Source organism: Aythya ferina (genome assembly GCF_964211825.1).
Source record: "Aythya ferina genome assembly, chromosome: 5".
Classification (NCBI taxonomy): Eukaryota; Metazoa; Chordata; class Aves; order Anseriformes; family Anatidae; genus Aythya; species Aythya ferina.
The window spans coordinates 56,209,424-56,223,571 of record NC_140301.1 but is presented as its reverse complement, the minus strand read 5'-3'; the positions used below and the strand labels follow the sequence as shown (position 1 = coordinate 56,223,571).

General features: G+C 43.8%; 1 protein-coding gene across 1 annotated transcript; it reads left to right on the top strand.

Moving 5' to 3' along the window:
• Positions 1 to 2,291: 2,291 nt before the first annotated feature.
• On the top strand, positions 2,292 to 13,105 carry TMEM179 (transmembrane protein 179). Its single transcript, XM_084520285.1, has 4 exons — positions 2,292 to 2,996; positions 7,167 to 7,304; positions 8,799 to 8,877; positions 11,179 to 13,105. Exons 1-4 carry the CDS (start codon positions 2,695 to 2,697, stop codon positions 11,356 to 11,358), a joined length of 699 nt encoding a protein of 232 aa, XP_084376411.1. The 5' UTR covers positions 2,292 to 2,694; the 3' UTR covers positions 11,359 to 13,105.
• Positions 13,106 to 14,148: the final 1,043 nt, after the last annotated feature.

Genomic DNA, 14,148 nt, shown 5'->3' with positions numbered 1-14,148 from the left:
GAGCTGCAGGTTACTTCCCCAGCATCATGTGGGGAGCTCTGAAGGGCTTTTTCCCATTAGTTTCTCTAATCTCTTTTTGAAATAGTATTTATTTCTGGCCTCCTTAGTGTATTGTGATAAGTGCCATGGATTAGTTATGTGCTGTGTGAGAAATGTTCATCTTTTCCTCTGTTTTAAAATTTCTGCCTGGCCATTTTATGTGCTGCCCTCCATTTCCTGTGTTATGAAAAAGAATGAACGATCATTCACCTTGTCTTGTACCTTTCTCCCTCAGTTGCACCATTTTAAGGCCACAAAACCTTTTTAAGTCTTCTATATAAAACACCATCATATTTATTCCACTAAAACAGTGCCATGTTTCAGATTCTAAGTTCCTGCCTAGTGTAATTTTTTTTAACTATTTTTTTTTTCTTTTTAGGATTTACATGAGATAAGAGTGTGTGGAATTCAGGCAGCTGTCAGGCAAGTGGCAGTGACAGGTTATTCTACCCATTTGTGCACTCTGGTGTGTGGCCACTCCACCCCACCAAGCACTGCGCTCCAATTGCTGTCACCCTCCAAAGAGCAGCAGTGTTTTACATGTCTGTTAACATTTGCAAATGTCTAGCTGTATTTTCTGAAATTCTCACAGAAATATTAGCTTGAGCTGGCTCACCAGCAAGGACAACTATGCGCTCTGCAAGCGACCCTAACGTTCACCTCTGCAGCAGCCCTCCTGCAGCAGAGCCCTGTGGTTGCTGGTGGTGAGATCTGAGCATTGGGTTTGCCAGAGGCAAAGAGCCCTTGGCATCTGCTGGCCCCTTCTGTGGGCTCCGTTGTAAGGAATAACCGAACTTTTATGTTGCTGTTGACCTCCCAAGTTAACTTCAGAAAACACTATCTGGCTAATGTGATGTGTCAGGTTTCAAAGAAGGAGTTTTCCAGCTCATCCTAGGTCTGATTTCTTTGCAGATAAAGGACAAAACCCTTTGGGAACCCAGCACTGCCTGGAAGTAAGGATAAGAGCAATAAACTTTCCTCTTTACATCCAGACTGAAATATCAGCAAAATCTTTTCTGTTAGGAGTACATGTCTATCCCCACAGGGTCAGGCCAGTGCTCTTTAACCCTTCTTGCAAAAAATGCAATACAAATTCTGATGATCAGGGTTGGGTAAGGATCAGAAAAGTGGCCTGTCATATTTCATCAAACAGGGGTATAACTGACAAAAGTTTTTATTCAAGAAGCAGGTTCTGCACAAACAAACAAGCAAACTCTCCCTGTACGGACAGAGCAAGATTTCAAGGTTATATACATTGCAAATAAATTACAATGAATCTGAATGACCATACGCAGTGAGAATCCCCCCAGCCTCTGCCTCAGTACTGTAACCTCTTCGCAGCACAGAAGAATAATTGATTTGCTCCCTGATGGAAGCACAAGCCTGAAATACCATGTGAGGTGTAATCAGTGTCCCAGTTCCTCTTCTGCTCTGCTAAACAGTACCTGGGAAGTGTGACAGTGCCTACAGTGAGCAGAAGCAGCCCTGGCAAGGAGAAGTGGCTGAGAGCTCTTTCACTTCAGGCTGAATATGATTGGGAAATTGGGTTAGAAAATGGCTTTACCTGGAACTGGAGAAGAATTGCACTGTCTTATGCTGGGAAGAGGAGTTATACTTAGATGGGAAAATGAAATTGGGATTGAGTGTGTCTCTGTCCCTGGGAATGGTGTGAGCATTGACTGTCCCTGCCCTGCAAGTGCCACTGCTGTGCCCAGAGCGAGGGCTGGTGTTCTCAGCTCCATGTCCTCCTTGAGCTCAGGGTTGGCTGGCATCAAGCCTCAACAAAGTTATTCCACTTCTGGTGAGCTCTTGCTGCCACTTGCAATGTCTTGGGGTGGAGACGGACAAGAGCTGGTCTGGGACTAAAACCGCTGGGTCTGCAGTTCCTGGGGTGGGAACCCATGACCCTTCTTGCCACCAGCTCAGGCTGCTGGCCAGATTTTTGGCTTGAGGTACATTATGGCTTCAGTTATGGGTTTGGAGAAACAGAGATACAGGACCCAAGAGATGACAGGACGCTTCCCCTGTGTAGGCTGTGGTCTGAGTGCCATCTGGGGCAGGTGTGCAAGGGTGGTCACTTGATGTCAGTGTCTGTGCAGTGTTTTGGTTAATTTTTTTGAAATAGGGGCCAAAGCCCACAGGGATCCAGCAGCCAGGATGAGGCTGTTTTTTTTTGTGTTTCAAAGGCACCAGCACAGATGACACAGGTGTCTGCGTCCTTAAGGGGACACCCTGCTGAGAGCCTGGTGGTACCCAGCCTCGCTTGGGGGACACCGATTTATATAACCCGCTGGGTGCCAGGGTGTATCAGCAGCCAGACTTTCCCAAAGAAGAGGAATCCTCGCAGCACCTCTTCCTCTCTCTCCCTGCTCAAGCCCTGAAGCCATCAGTACACAGACGGAGGGGACAGCTCCGGCAGCGGCGGTGCCAGCGGAGGCATAACATCGCATCACATCCTTGCACTGCGCATCCTCCCTCCCCACCCCCTACTGCTGCAGGCTTCCTCCCTGCATCCCTCCATCCTTTCCCCCCGACATCACTCCCCCCCGGCAGCCCTCTTTCCCGCATCTCTCCTTCCTGCATCCCTCCCTCTTCCATCCCTCCCTCCTGCATCCCTCCCTCCATCCCTCCCTCTGCCTGCGCGGAGCTGCAGACATGGCGCTTAGCAATTTCCTCTTCGCTCAGTGCATCTGCTACTTCCTGGCCTTCCTCTTCAGCTTCATCGTGGTGGTGCCTCTGTCCGAGAATAGCAATGACTTCCACGGCCGGTGCCTGCTCTTCACCGAGGGCATGTGGCTCAACGCCAACCTGACGGTGGAGCGGCAGCGCTTCACCGTGCAGGAGTGGGGGCCCGAGGCCGCCTGCCGCTTCAGCATCTTCACCGGGCTCCTCTCCCTGCTGCTGGCCACAGTGCAGGCCTGGAGGACCCTCTTCTTCCTCTGCAAAGGGCACGAGGAGTAAGTACCCCTGGGGAGGGCAGGGGGTGCCAGCCCTTCCTGCAGGCTGGGGCAGGTGGCAGCAGCCTCGGGGCTGAAGCACTGAACTTTGCACCACCTGTGTCCTGTTGCCCAGAGGGGTTTGGGGTGAGGGGGTGTTTTGCCTGCACACGTACCCCATGTGTACTCGCAGTCTGTGTCCCCTTCCAGAGGATGGGTTTGGGGTGGGGGTCAAATTCATTGCTGTGCTCCTGCTACCCTTTGGGATCTGGGTGCAGTGTCTGGCCAGCTCAGCCATGGTGGGCACGAAGGGTGCTGCAGGTTGTGGGGTGATGCTGGAGGCTGGGGACTGCAGGTGCCTCCTGATTGTGGTCCCATTACACATCCTGGCAGGAAGAGGCCTTCCCCTGATTGTAGATCTGGGAATCCTTGAGCCAATGCAGCTGTGCGTGGTGGGGGGCAGGTGGGAGCAGTCGGTGGTTCTCTCCCTATTTTTATTCTGCTTTTGTGGTGGACATGGCAACTATTGCAGAGAACAGCGATTGCTTGGTTACGACATGAGAGTGAAGCTGAGCACACTGCGGCAGGGCTGCTCCAGCAGTCGGTTCCTTTGCTCAGACAAACCAGGGTGCCTCAGATCTGGAATGAGGGCCTGGTGGTCGGGGCAGCAGCTCAGCAGTTCTGTGCTCAGTGCTCAGCTCTCCAGGGATGTCCTGCAGCTTTTGGTACAACCCTGGCACAGGTGACCCAACCTGTGGGTGCTCTGGGGTCTTCCAAGCACCCAATTGTATGGAGGTGGGAAGGCAGGAGCATGCACTGGTGGCTTGCTAGACTATGAAAGCCATTTTCCTTTACCAGAGGGAGGGTAAATCACTCATATCCAGGTCTATTTGGACTAGAAGTTTCTTGAGTCAGTGGCTGTTTCTTAACCCTGGGCTTGTACAACAGCCTGGTGTGGTAGTACTTGGGACAGGGTAGCTGGGGTGTTTCCCTGGCCCTTTCTCACCACACTCAAGCTGCCTAATACTAAAACACCCTATAGGAAGTATAGAAGAGAGGCTTATTTCCACATTAATACTTACCTTAGAAGAGCTAAGTGTAACCATGGACTTACTACATTTGAATTCAGTTTCCTCAGGTCATCAGATACCTATAGAAGATTAGTGGAATCCAGATATCCAGATACTTTTTTTTTTTTTTTTCAGCTTTACTGTTCAGAATCAGATTTATTTATTTATTTTTTAAGAAACTAGCAGTAAACACTGTGAAATAGTGAAATTTAGGTCTGATGTTTGGCCTACTTCCAAATGTAGTTATTTAGTCCTAAACTGCTGGGCAGGCCTCTGAAAACTGTCTCTTCAGGAGCTGCATTCAGGCTCCTTCCCCTAGGCTGAGCAGTAGCAGTTGTATAATGCTGAGCAGAGTTGTTCCAGGCAAGAAAGGGGACAGGAGGCTGCTATGTGGCAGGGAGCAACAGCAGAGCAACTCTATATGTTGGAGTAGCTGTAGAGCATCAGAGAAGGGTAAAACAGGGTGAACTGGAACTTGCTTAAAATAGCAGCTTCCTCAGAAGAGGGCAGGTCTGTCCCATGCCCAGGTCTGCATCTGTCTCTCTGAAAAGCAGGTTACACACACGCTGCTCTGATTTTAGACAGCCATTTATTAACACTTCATATGGGCATGAGAGCAGGTCTGTTTGGGTGGAGAGATTCAAGTTCTTCACCATAAATTATAAATGCCATTTCTGATCAGAGGCAACTGGGGCAGCCCCAGGACAACATCTCTACTGGCGCTGCTGAGCAGGACCACTGTTGCTGGGCCAGCTCCACCGTGAGCTGTCCTGATGCACTTGCATCCCAGCAAGGTGTCTAGTCTTTATGTGCTTCAGATAATTAGGACTGACACCTATCCTTCTCAGAAGGGTCTGAGCACCCTTTGCCTCATGGGCAGGCTGTGCTGGAGTTGTCTGCAGGAGTAGGAAAACCAAGTGCTGTGATCTGGGCCTGGAACTATTCAACACAGCTGCAAGATAGAGGCCCAACTAAGACAGTTCACAATGAGGGCTGAAAAGCAATTTCTACTTCGAGTGTTTTACAGGGCATTTACCATTAAGGGACATCCACTCAATGTGGAATGTGTAACTTTAAATTCTGATCTAAGCAGAAAAATATGTGAGGCAGAGAGCCAGATCTGCCCTGGCTCTCTACCAAGATGCCCTGGACTGAGGAATCCCCACACACAGTGGTGGTGATGATGGTGATTGCCCAGTGCAAACTGGGAGCGACTCTGAGACCTGCTTTGCTGGCAGACAGTCAGAGTCTGGACCTTGGCAAACTTCTGTACTGCAGGGCAGGAAGCGGAGTGCAGACAGGGACCTGGGATAATTCACCGAATATGCCTGCGAACCTTTCCTTTTCTAGAGCAGTTATTAGTTCTAGTGGCACCCCTGATTTTATTTGGTGGACAGCTCAAGTCTTTTCTGTGTCTCAGGCCAGCATACTGTACTAAGGTGCACACAGTAGATATGGCTTTAGTGACACTTAAAACCTAGGTTAGATATGAAATCAGGGCAGGGACAATGACCACACATAACTGTGGTGTGCTCATACCAGCTCCATCTGCTATGTGGGTGACCCTGGCGCTCTGCAGCATTGAGCTGATCTGTTCACAGTCCAGTGAAGCTGAAGGAGAAGAATAGGATTGATGTCAACATTCCTCTACAAGTCAGGTGTCCCATCATCCAGCTCCAACTGCAGTCTGTAAGGGCACATCTGGCAAGTGAATGATTTTGCTTCTTTTGCATTGGTGTTGAGATCGGATGGCTACACTTTTGAGAGAACCTAGACAATCCCTTCAAATACACGTCAACCCAGGAACAGAATTCCTAGCCCAACTGGCGAATGTTGCCTCACCTAATTTTAAAGAAGTTCTCCCAAGGTCACATATGCCTTAGGATGTGTAACCTGTAGAAATTAAGATTGTCCAGCCCAGAACATTGCTAGGATTCAGCCACTGACTCAAAAAGATTCTCAACTTTTAATATATTGAGAGAATTGTGGAAATAAATGTCTGTTTGTTGTTGTTGTTGTTGTTGTTTTTGGTTTGTTTGTTTTTGTTTGTTTGTTTTGTTTTGTTGTTGTTGCTCTCTGAGGTGAGTAGACTCCTTTTATCCCCAGAACAATGAGAGGTGCACTGCTGGACAATTTGTTATATTTGTCCTTACAATCTAACTTGAACCGGATGACCTTCCTCCTGGAGTTGACAGTCTTTCTCCAACCTAGAGTAGATGTTCAGTTTTTAGATAGTGAGACTTTCCAAGTGCCACCTAGAGCAGCTTCAAGTACCAAAGAGCTTGGCCAGATGAATGAGAAAGTTTTCACAAACTAGAACTAAGTGGCAGAGTTAGGCAGGGCCGTTCTTCTTTCAGTGAATCCCAGTCCATCCTTCTAGAAGACTAACTCGTGAGGCTGGAAAATAGTTGGACAATTCCTTTGCCTAATGGTGCCACTCTGAGCATCCCACCCCTTACCTCCTCTAGCATATGCCTAGAGCTGGTTCTGGTTATGCAGACTAACTGGGTTGATGTAAACCGACATTCGGCTGGCAGAAATAACATATTGACAACAAAGCCAGAGATGTCCCAGGAGAAACTGGCCTGCTCTGCAAATTGCCCATAAAACTGAGATTCGTGTCCTATGATGCCAGTACCTTGTGTTACATTGCTTAAAATGATTATAACTATCAGTACTGTGTTGTTTTATTTTTAGTTTTAGTTTCCCTCTAGTAGGCAATTTTGGTCCCAATTATCATTTTAGTCATGAAATAATTTTAGCTTCAGTTACTATATAATTTGAGCTAATGACATTTATTTTAACAATGGTGATTTTCATCATTACAACTAATGAAAGCCGTGCTGTGTATGAACGATCACCACTTAGTATTTATGATTTAAAGCCACATCCTCTTACGGTTAAAGAAAATAATAAATCTAAATCCAAAGAGCTTACAAAAGAAGATAACGTAACTCAAGATCATAAGCCATAGTTTTTCAATATATTAGATGTTCTTAATTAAAGCAGACGTGTTTCAAATGGAAACTGATATCTTTGTCTGGTGTATGCTGCTTAGAGAGACTGCTGATGTTGTGTTTCAGCTGTTTATGAGTTACATTTTTCTTCCCTTTTATTGCAGCTCTTTCTTTTATGCTTTCCTGAATCTGCTGATCAGCGCCTTTGTGGTGTTTATCACGTTTATTGCTAGCACTATAGTGAGTGTAGGATTTAACATGTGGTGTGATGCAATTACCGAAAAAGGAAGCATGCCAAATAGGTTAGTATTGAAGAATATATTTTCTTCTTTTTATCTTTCATATATGCACAGATGTACAGTGGTGTTACAAACTGTAGTTGTTACACACAAGGTAATCAAAGGGGAGAATATGGAAGTCCAAATTCTTTTCATCTGGTACAAAAACAGCAAACCAAACTTTTTCCCTTTTAGTTCCCCACAAAACAAACTGTTTTCCATCATGTTTCATGGTCTTTTTAAGAGTCACGAACATGTGCAAAGGAAAACCATTAATTCCAAAGTTTTCATTTCCAAAAGAGAGCTGTATTTGGAAATTCGGCTTGAAAAAGGGAGGGAGGTGGTAGGGTGTCCTGGGAATCAGGGTCCTGGCTTGAAGTCCTGGCTCTGCCACTGACCTGTGTGACAGCAGCCAAGTCCCTTGTTCTGCCTGTGCTACAACACACCGTTACCCAAAACCTGGCCTCAGCGCTGTGCTGCACACACCCTGAAAGCCACAGTACAGAAAGTATTTTAAGAGCAAAATATAGAGGTCTGATACTTTCTGACAGGGCACAAAATGCACAGGCACTAAAACGTTCTGCTGTATCTCACGATGCTTGTGCTCTGAATAGGAAACTAATAGGTTGAGGTAAATTTTATGTATCAAACAAATAACAATGAAGAGAAATAAAAAGGTGACATTTTATGTCATATGATATTGAATAAAGGTACTACTTAAAGCATACATTTATATTGCACATTGTCATATGTTGTAAAATGCCATAGTAAATGTTCTGTTTAGGGCTGCAACGCTAATCGAATTATTCGAATATTCGGTTAAAAATTCCATTACAAAAAACACCTAATCGAATATTCGGATAAGAACCCAAGATGACCGACAGCACTGAAAAGGACAGAGAAGAGGCTGCAGAAATCAACCAAGAGATAGAAAGACAACCTCAAAATCCTGGGATTTTTTTCACACCAGTAAAAGTCCAAGTTATTTGTAAAATCTGTAGGCAGCCTCTATCTTACCATCAGAGTACCGTCTCCTTGCTGGAGCATCCGAAACAAAAACACCCATACAATCCCTTCTTCTGAGGCTTTCTCTGGTGATGTCAGATGTCAAAAGGTAACGGAGGCTCATACACTTTGTTTCATTGAGGGGGAAGCAACCAAGCTGGGCTGATGCCAGATGTGTATAAGTGGGAGGCTCTGGGGGAGTGGGAGAAGAGGGTCTTAGGTATATTGTTTTCATAATAACTATCACAGTTCCACTTTATGGAAGACTGGTGTTATCACTTAGATAATTACACATCATTTTTTAAATAAAGTATTTACTTGATTCTTTTACTCAAGCTTTAGAGAAGATTTGCAAGCAACCTAATTAGTGAAATGACTTAAATATAGAATCATAGAATGTGCCATTGTGATTGTTTGAAACACTTAGATATTGCTTCATTTTATGCTTTGTTTGCCTATTTGGAACTTCTGAAATAACTTTCTTTCTTCCCTCCAAATGCTTTCCTTGGGTAGCTGTGAAGAATTACAGGATATAGATCTTGAACTGAACTTAGAAAACTCTGCTTTCTACGACCAGTTTGCTATTGCACAGGTAGGTCAGACTAGGCCACAGTTCTCTTCCAGTTCACTTTCCATTTGTTCATTGATCTGGGATTGTTGGAGCTGAAATGCGATCCTTTGAAATCAATGGGAATGTTTCCACTGACTTTAGTATGTGCTGAATCAAGATGATCGTGAATGGGTACATTTGCATTTTACATTCAAAACAGATAGTTCTGAACACAGATATGTCAAAACTTGACTCTTACTCATCATGGAAAATTTATTGTTTCTGCAAAGCATGAGTTCTGTGAATGCTTGGGTGTCCTGGACACTTGAGTGTCCTGGAGCTCTTTATTGCTGTTAGCAATAAGAAGAGAATGGCTGACTTGCAGCAGACTGTGGGGCTGTTAGTTTTCTCTTCCATGAGTTTGTTGTTGTCCTGGTTTAGGCTGGGATAAAAAGAAGAACCCCTGAGCCCATATAAGTATCAGTCCACTGAAAATAATGAAATAGTGCTATCTTTTAGAAAGATTTTTTTTCCTGATCTTTGAGAATTAGACCTCTGAGACTGTCATATTATTATTGAATATGCCAGCTCTGAGTCAACACTCAAAACCAGTGAATGCTGAGATTTGAGCACTTGAGCATGTGAACACATACTAACACAGTCCCTTGAGGAGGATAGCCCCATCCATGCAGGCTGCACCCATACACATGCTTTTTCAGTTGTCCCTCATGGGAGGAAGCCTTACCTTTCTTGGGACACTCCTTGAAGGCAACTGTGACCCTTAGACATGAGCTAGTTTTGTGGGTTTTGTACCCAGCAATGGCATTTAGACACCCATCCCAGACACACCTGCATGTAGCCAATTTGAATAATTCATACTGCGATATCAGGATGGACAGCTGATAATCTATACATATATCCTGCCAGATGGTGATCTCCACTCTAATCCACATTCCTCCAGACCTGGGTAGAGCTAGCCTGAACGATGCATCATTTAAGCTCTGCAAAATACCCAAGCATGAGGAGTCTGGGAGCATAACAGCTGCAGGGAAACACCATTTGTCTTCAAAAGCGAATGTAGTTGTGACAAAGGGGAGCCTGAGGGAGACTTTGAAAACAGAACCAAGCAGGGAGCAAAATCCTTCAGCATTGTTTTCTGATAACCGGGGTGTAGTAAGCAGAGTTGGATGAAGGCATGAGAATGGGTCTGTCTAAGAAGGGCAAATAAGTTTCATTCAATCAGCAGAATGAAAAATCCAAGAATAGACTAGATTTACCAGCAAATGCAAACTTATTTCCTTGTGAGTGCAATAAATTCCTTCAGCAGGGCCTTACTAAAATGCATCAGATATATAGGAACTCAAACTCTCATTTACATAACAGTGGCCCTAATTTATCTAAATTGGCTATTAAAGTAAACAGCTTTGCTACTTCCCGGAAGTGCTAGATTTTTTCTTTGTCCATTTTTATTTTTATTTTTTGAAATAATAAAAAAAGCAGTATGTCAAAACTGAAATATGTGAATTTAAGTACCTTTTTTTTTTTTTTTTTTTTTTTTTTTTTTTCCCTAACAGTATAATGAAATTAAAATGGAATTTCTGCCAGAAAGCAGAAATTTACATTACTACAAATGAGCTTCCTCTGAGACGGGGGAGGCCAACATTCAAGTACCTGAGCCAATCAAAATGTAACTATTTCTACAAAGTTAAACAAGAGTGACTAAGTCAGTGATGGGACTTACTGCAGATCTGAGGCTTTAAGCTCAGGTATCATATGCCAAATATATATGAGTCACCAGGAACTAGGATGTGTCAGATTGGGTTTCTCTTGCAGTTTGAGCTCCTGCTAATGTGAACCACTTACCCCAGAAAGTAACAGTTCAATTGGTAGGATTTTCTCAACAATATTCTGGATGGAAACACCTTGAAATTTATATTTCTCTGGGGGTAGTGAGAGGCCCACAGGATTCAGGAAGAAAGTTTTGGAAAAAGTATTAAGACATATGGCAACTCTAAAGTAATGGAAGAGAAATAATCCCAAGAATTTTGGGATGGCCAGAACATCAGATGCTGGGGAAGTTCAGCAGCTGCATGTGGATTATGCAGAATTCTTCATGATCAAACCTAGTATTTTTTGTATCAAGTTTCCTACTACTTAAAGCTTTATTTCCTTTTAAGCTCAGAATATCTTGACGGGATTGAGAAGTGGGGCCAGAAGCTCACAAATCATATCTTGTTGTGACTCCATGGGTTTTCGTCTAGGTGAGATTTTGATCTTCACCTGGACAGGTGGTTTTGTCTTTGTGAAACAGTACTGATATTTGTCATTTCTTTACTTCTCTAGTTTGGTCTCTGGGCTGCCTGGCTGACTTGGCTGGGAATTACCATACTGGCTTTCCTGAAGGTTTATCACAACTACAGACAGGAGGACCTGCTAGATAGCCTGATCCATGAGAAGGAGCTGTTGCTAGGAAGATCCTCTTCACGAACCTCTTTGCAAGATGAGAAAAGTGCCATGATCTAAAGCATAAGCAAATTTCCAGGGCAGGATCTAGGTTCTATTATTCAGTAGTGCAAGCTGATGTTGAGTCAGAGTATTGAGTGTGAGAGATGCATTTTTTCCTGAAAAAAAGTTGTACTTATGAATCACCCACTTTCTCAATGAAAAATTGTCGGTAGGAATATTCATATGAGGATACAGAGAATGAACTGCCCCACGTGCCATTGACATAGCAAACTTTCTGTCCTGCAAATGCAGGGAGCAGCTCAATCTGTAACCTGCTGTTGCTAGCAGAATTTCATTGTGTTATCACTGGCTTTTGGGGCAGTGATTGTTTTTTGAGGACTGTGCTGGCAAGACCAGGCTACAGAATCTATGCTATTCCTCCATATTGTTCTGCAACAACAGTAATAACTGGAGCTGCGTCCGGTCCCTCTTGTCTCTCTCTCCTCCCTTTTGCTAATAAAGCTGCTCTCATTCTCACTTTATTCTGGGTGGATGTAGCTCTGGTCCAAGTACAGACTCTTGCTGTCTTTGCTTTTGCTATGTGTGGTCACTGTGCTGACAAACCTATTGTTCCCACTCTGATTTTGAGTTTGCTTAGAACATACAGACCTGTGTTCCAGATGATACTTACTATGAGACAGTTTTAACGAATTTCATGAAACCATTATGTTATCTGTAAAAAGCTGTGTACCATTTGAAGGGATGGAGGAGAATGTTTGTGTTTTTTATTTATTCTTAGATTTTGGCATGACCATCATTTATTATGGCTTCCTGAAGTGTAGTTTAGCTAGCAACTCCTGAAGCTTGCGTACTAAGCAGTTAAGCTGAGTTCACAGTAGCAATGCTTGTGCATTTATAAGCATAACTTGGTCCCTAATATTGTATACTATTTAGTTCTGAGTATTAGAGTTTACTTGTGCTATTTATTTCATATAGAATATGCAAATTTTTTGTAAACATTTGCATTGTGGTATCTGTGTATATCTATCAACATAGCAAAGAGCATGAACAGCTGAGCTATTTTATAGGTACTCAGTGCAGAATGGACCCATTCTCCCCACTCCTGGGCAAGAGATCCAGGGCTGATGAATTTTGCCGTGAAAAGGGAGAACTGTTACTTTCACAAAGCTCACTTGTGACCTTGTTGTTGCTTTCAGTTTTGCTTGGCCAGCACTTCAGTGAATAAGGTGGATGAGAAGTAGGTCTGATAATTAGGAATTACTTAGGTGAGTGTGAGATTGCATGGCAGAGAAGTAAAGTTGTGCTAGAATTAGGCAGTTATACCCTGGTACATGATGCATGGTAGACCTTTTTCAGCAGGAAAGTTAAGCAAGAAGTTAAGTTTAAGCAGCAGAAGAATTTCAGGGAGCACCCTAACACTGCCTGTGTCAGATGAGCTTGAACTGACACTGAATTTATTGCAAAACAAGTGCAAACCATGTACATCTATACTGCCTCGTAAGCAGTATGGGGGTTTCCTCCCCATCAGAGCACAAGCATTGGACAAGCACAACCATGTAGATTTACTGTTGTCTTCTGAGGACTATTTGGTGCATAAAGTTAAGCACCCACTTAAGTAGCTGAAACTGAATTAGAAGTCATAACAAATCCCTTAGTTTGTAAGGATTTTAGGGCATAAAATCTAGCATCACATTTAACAACTAAATTGTTCCCTCAGGTTTAGGAAAAAAAAAAAGGCCATGTGATCTAAGCAGTGTGATGGCCCTGTGAACGTCTCTCATAGCCCCAGATGGTCATGGCTGTCTGCAGGGAGATTCTGTTTTTCACTGTGATTTCAACCCACAGGGGAATGCAATTCCTCTGAAAGCTTTACAAAAGTGGCTTTTTTTTTTTTTTTTTGTAGTTGGGACTGAAATAAAAGGAAAAGTTCCTAAAGGGGGAATCAGAGATTAGTTAATTGGTATTAACATTAGTTAATTTGGCATTGGGTTAATTGGCATTAACATTAGTTAATACCAATATAAAATTCAGAGACCAGGACTATTAGAGATTTATTTTTTTATTTATTTGGTTTGTCTAATAGGAAGGACATTCCTGCAGTTACCCATGCCAGGGCATGACCTTTCCCTTTTAACCAGGAAGAAGTGCTTAGGACGTGAAAGATACCTTATTTCCTCTGTTTCCCCAGTTGTTTCTCTGACTATAACAGACACTACTTCCCTTTCCAACCTTGCCTTGAATTTAAGACTCACCAGTGATGTATCCTGCCATAAATACCTTCAGTACATGCCTAACTCCTTGCATGGGATCACACTCCTGCTTTGGTTAGTACAATGCCTGTATATGCTCAATCACACAGGCTGCAGTAACATGTGGGTTACTGGTCTTGCTTGGGGGCCCTGAGAACTGACGGGCAGATGGCAGTGAGTGCCTTCCCCATATTCCTCCTCTGAGGCTCCAGGGCTCAAGCCTGGTCACAGGTTCTGAGCAGGAAGATGCTGCTGTTCATTGTGAGATTGTCCAGTCGCTTGACAGCCTCTTCTACCTCTCTTTCCTTGTGTCTTTGTGTCTTTTCCTCCTTTCTACTTCTATGAAAAGCAGCAGACACTGGGTCTGGAGTTTCTCCTCTCATTGGCTTCTGTGGTTTTCATATTTTTTAAAATTTATCACCCTGACACTGTCTCGGTGACACTATCTTCATTGTTCTGCAGCTCAATAGACAGAAAGCGGGATCTTTAAAGCATCTGGGGCAGCCAGGTTCCTACTGCTAAGAAAAAGCCAATAGGAAAGAAGTACCTCACTTCAGCCTTTGGAAATGCCACCCCAAAACAAGTACATGTATAGACT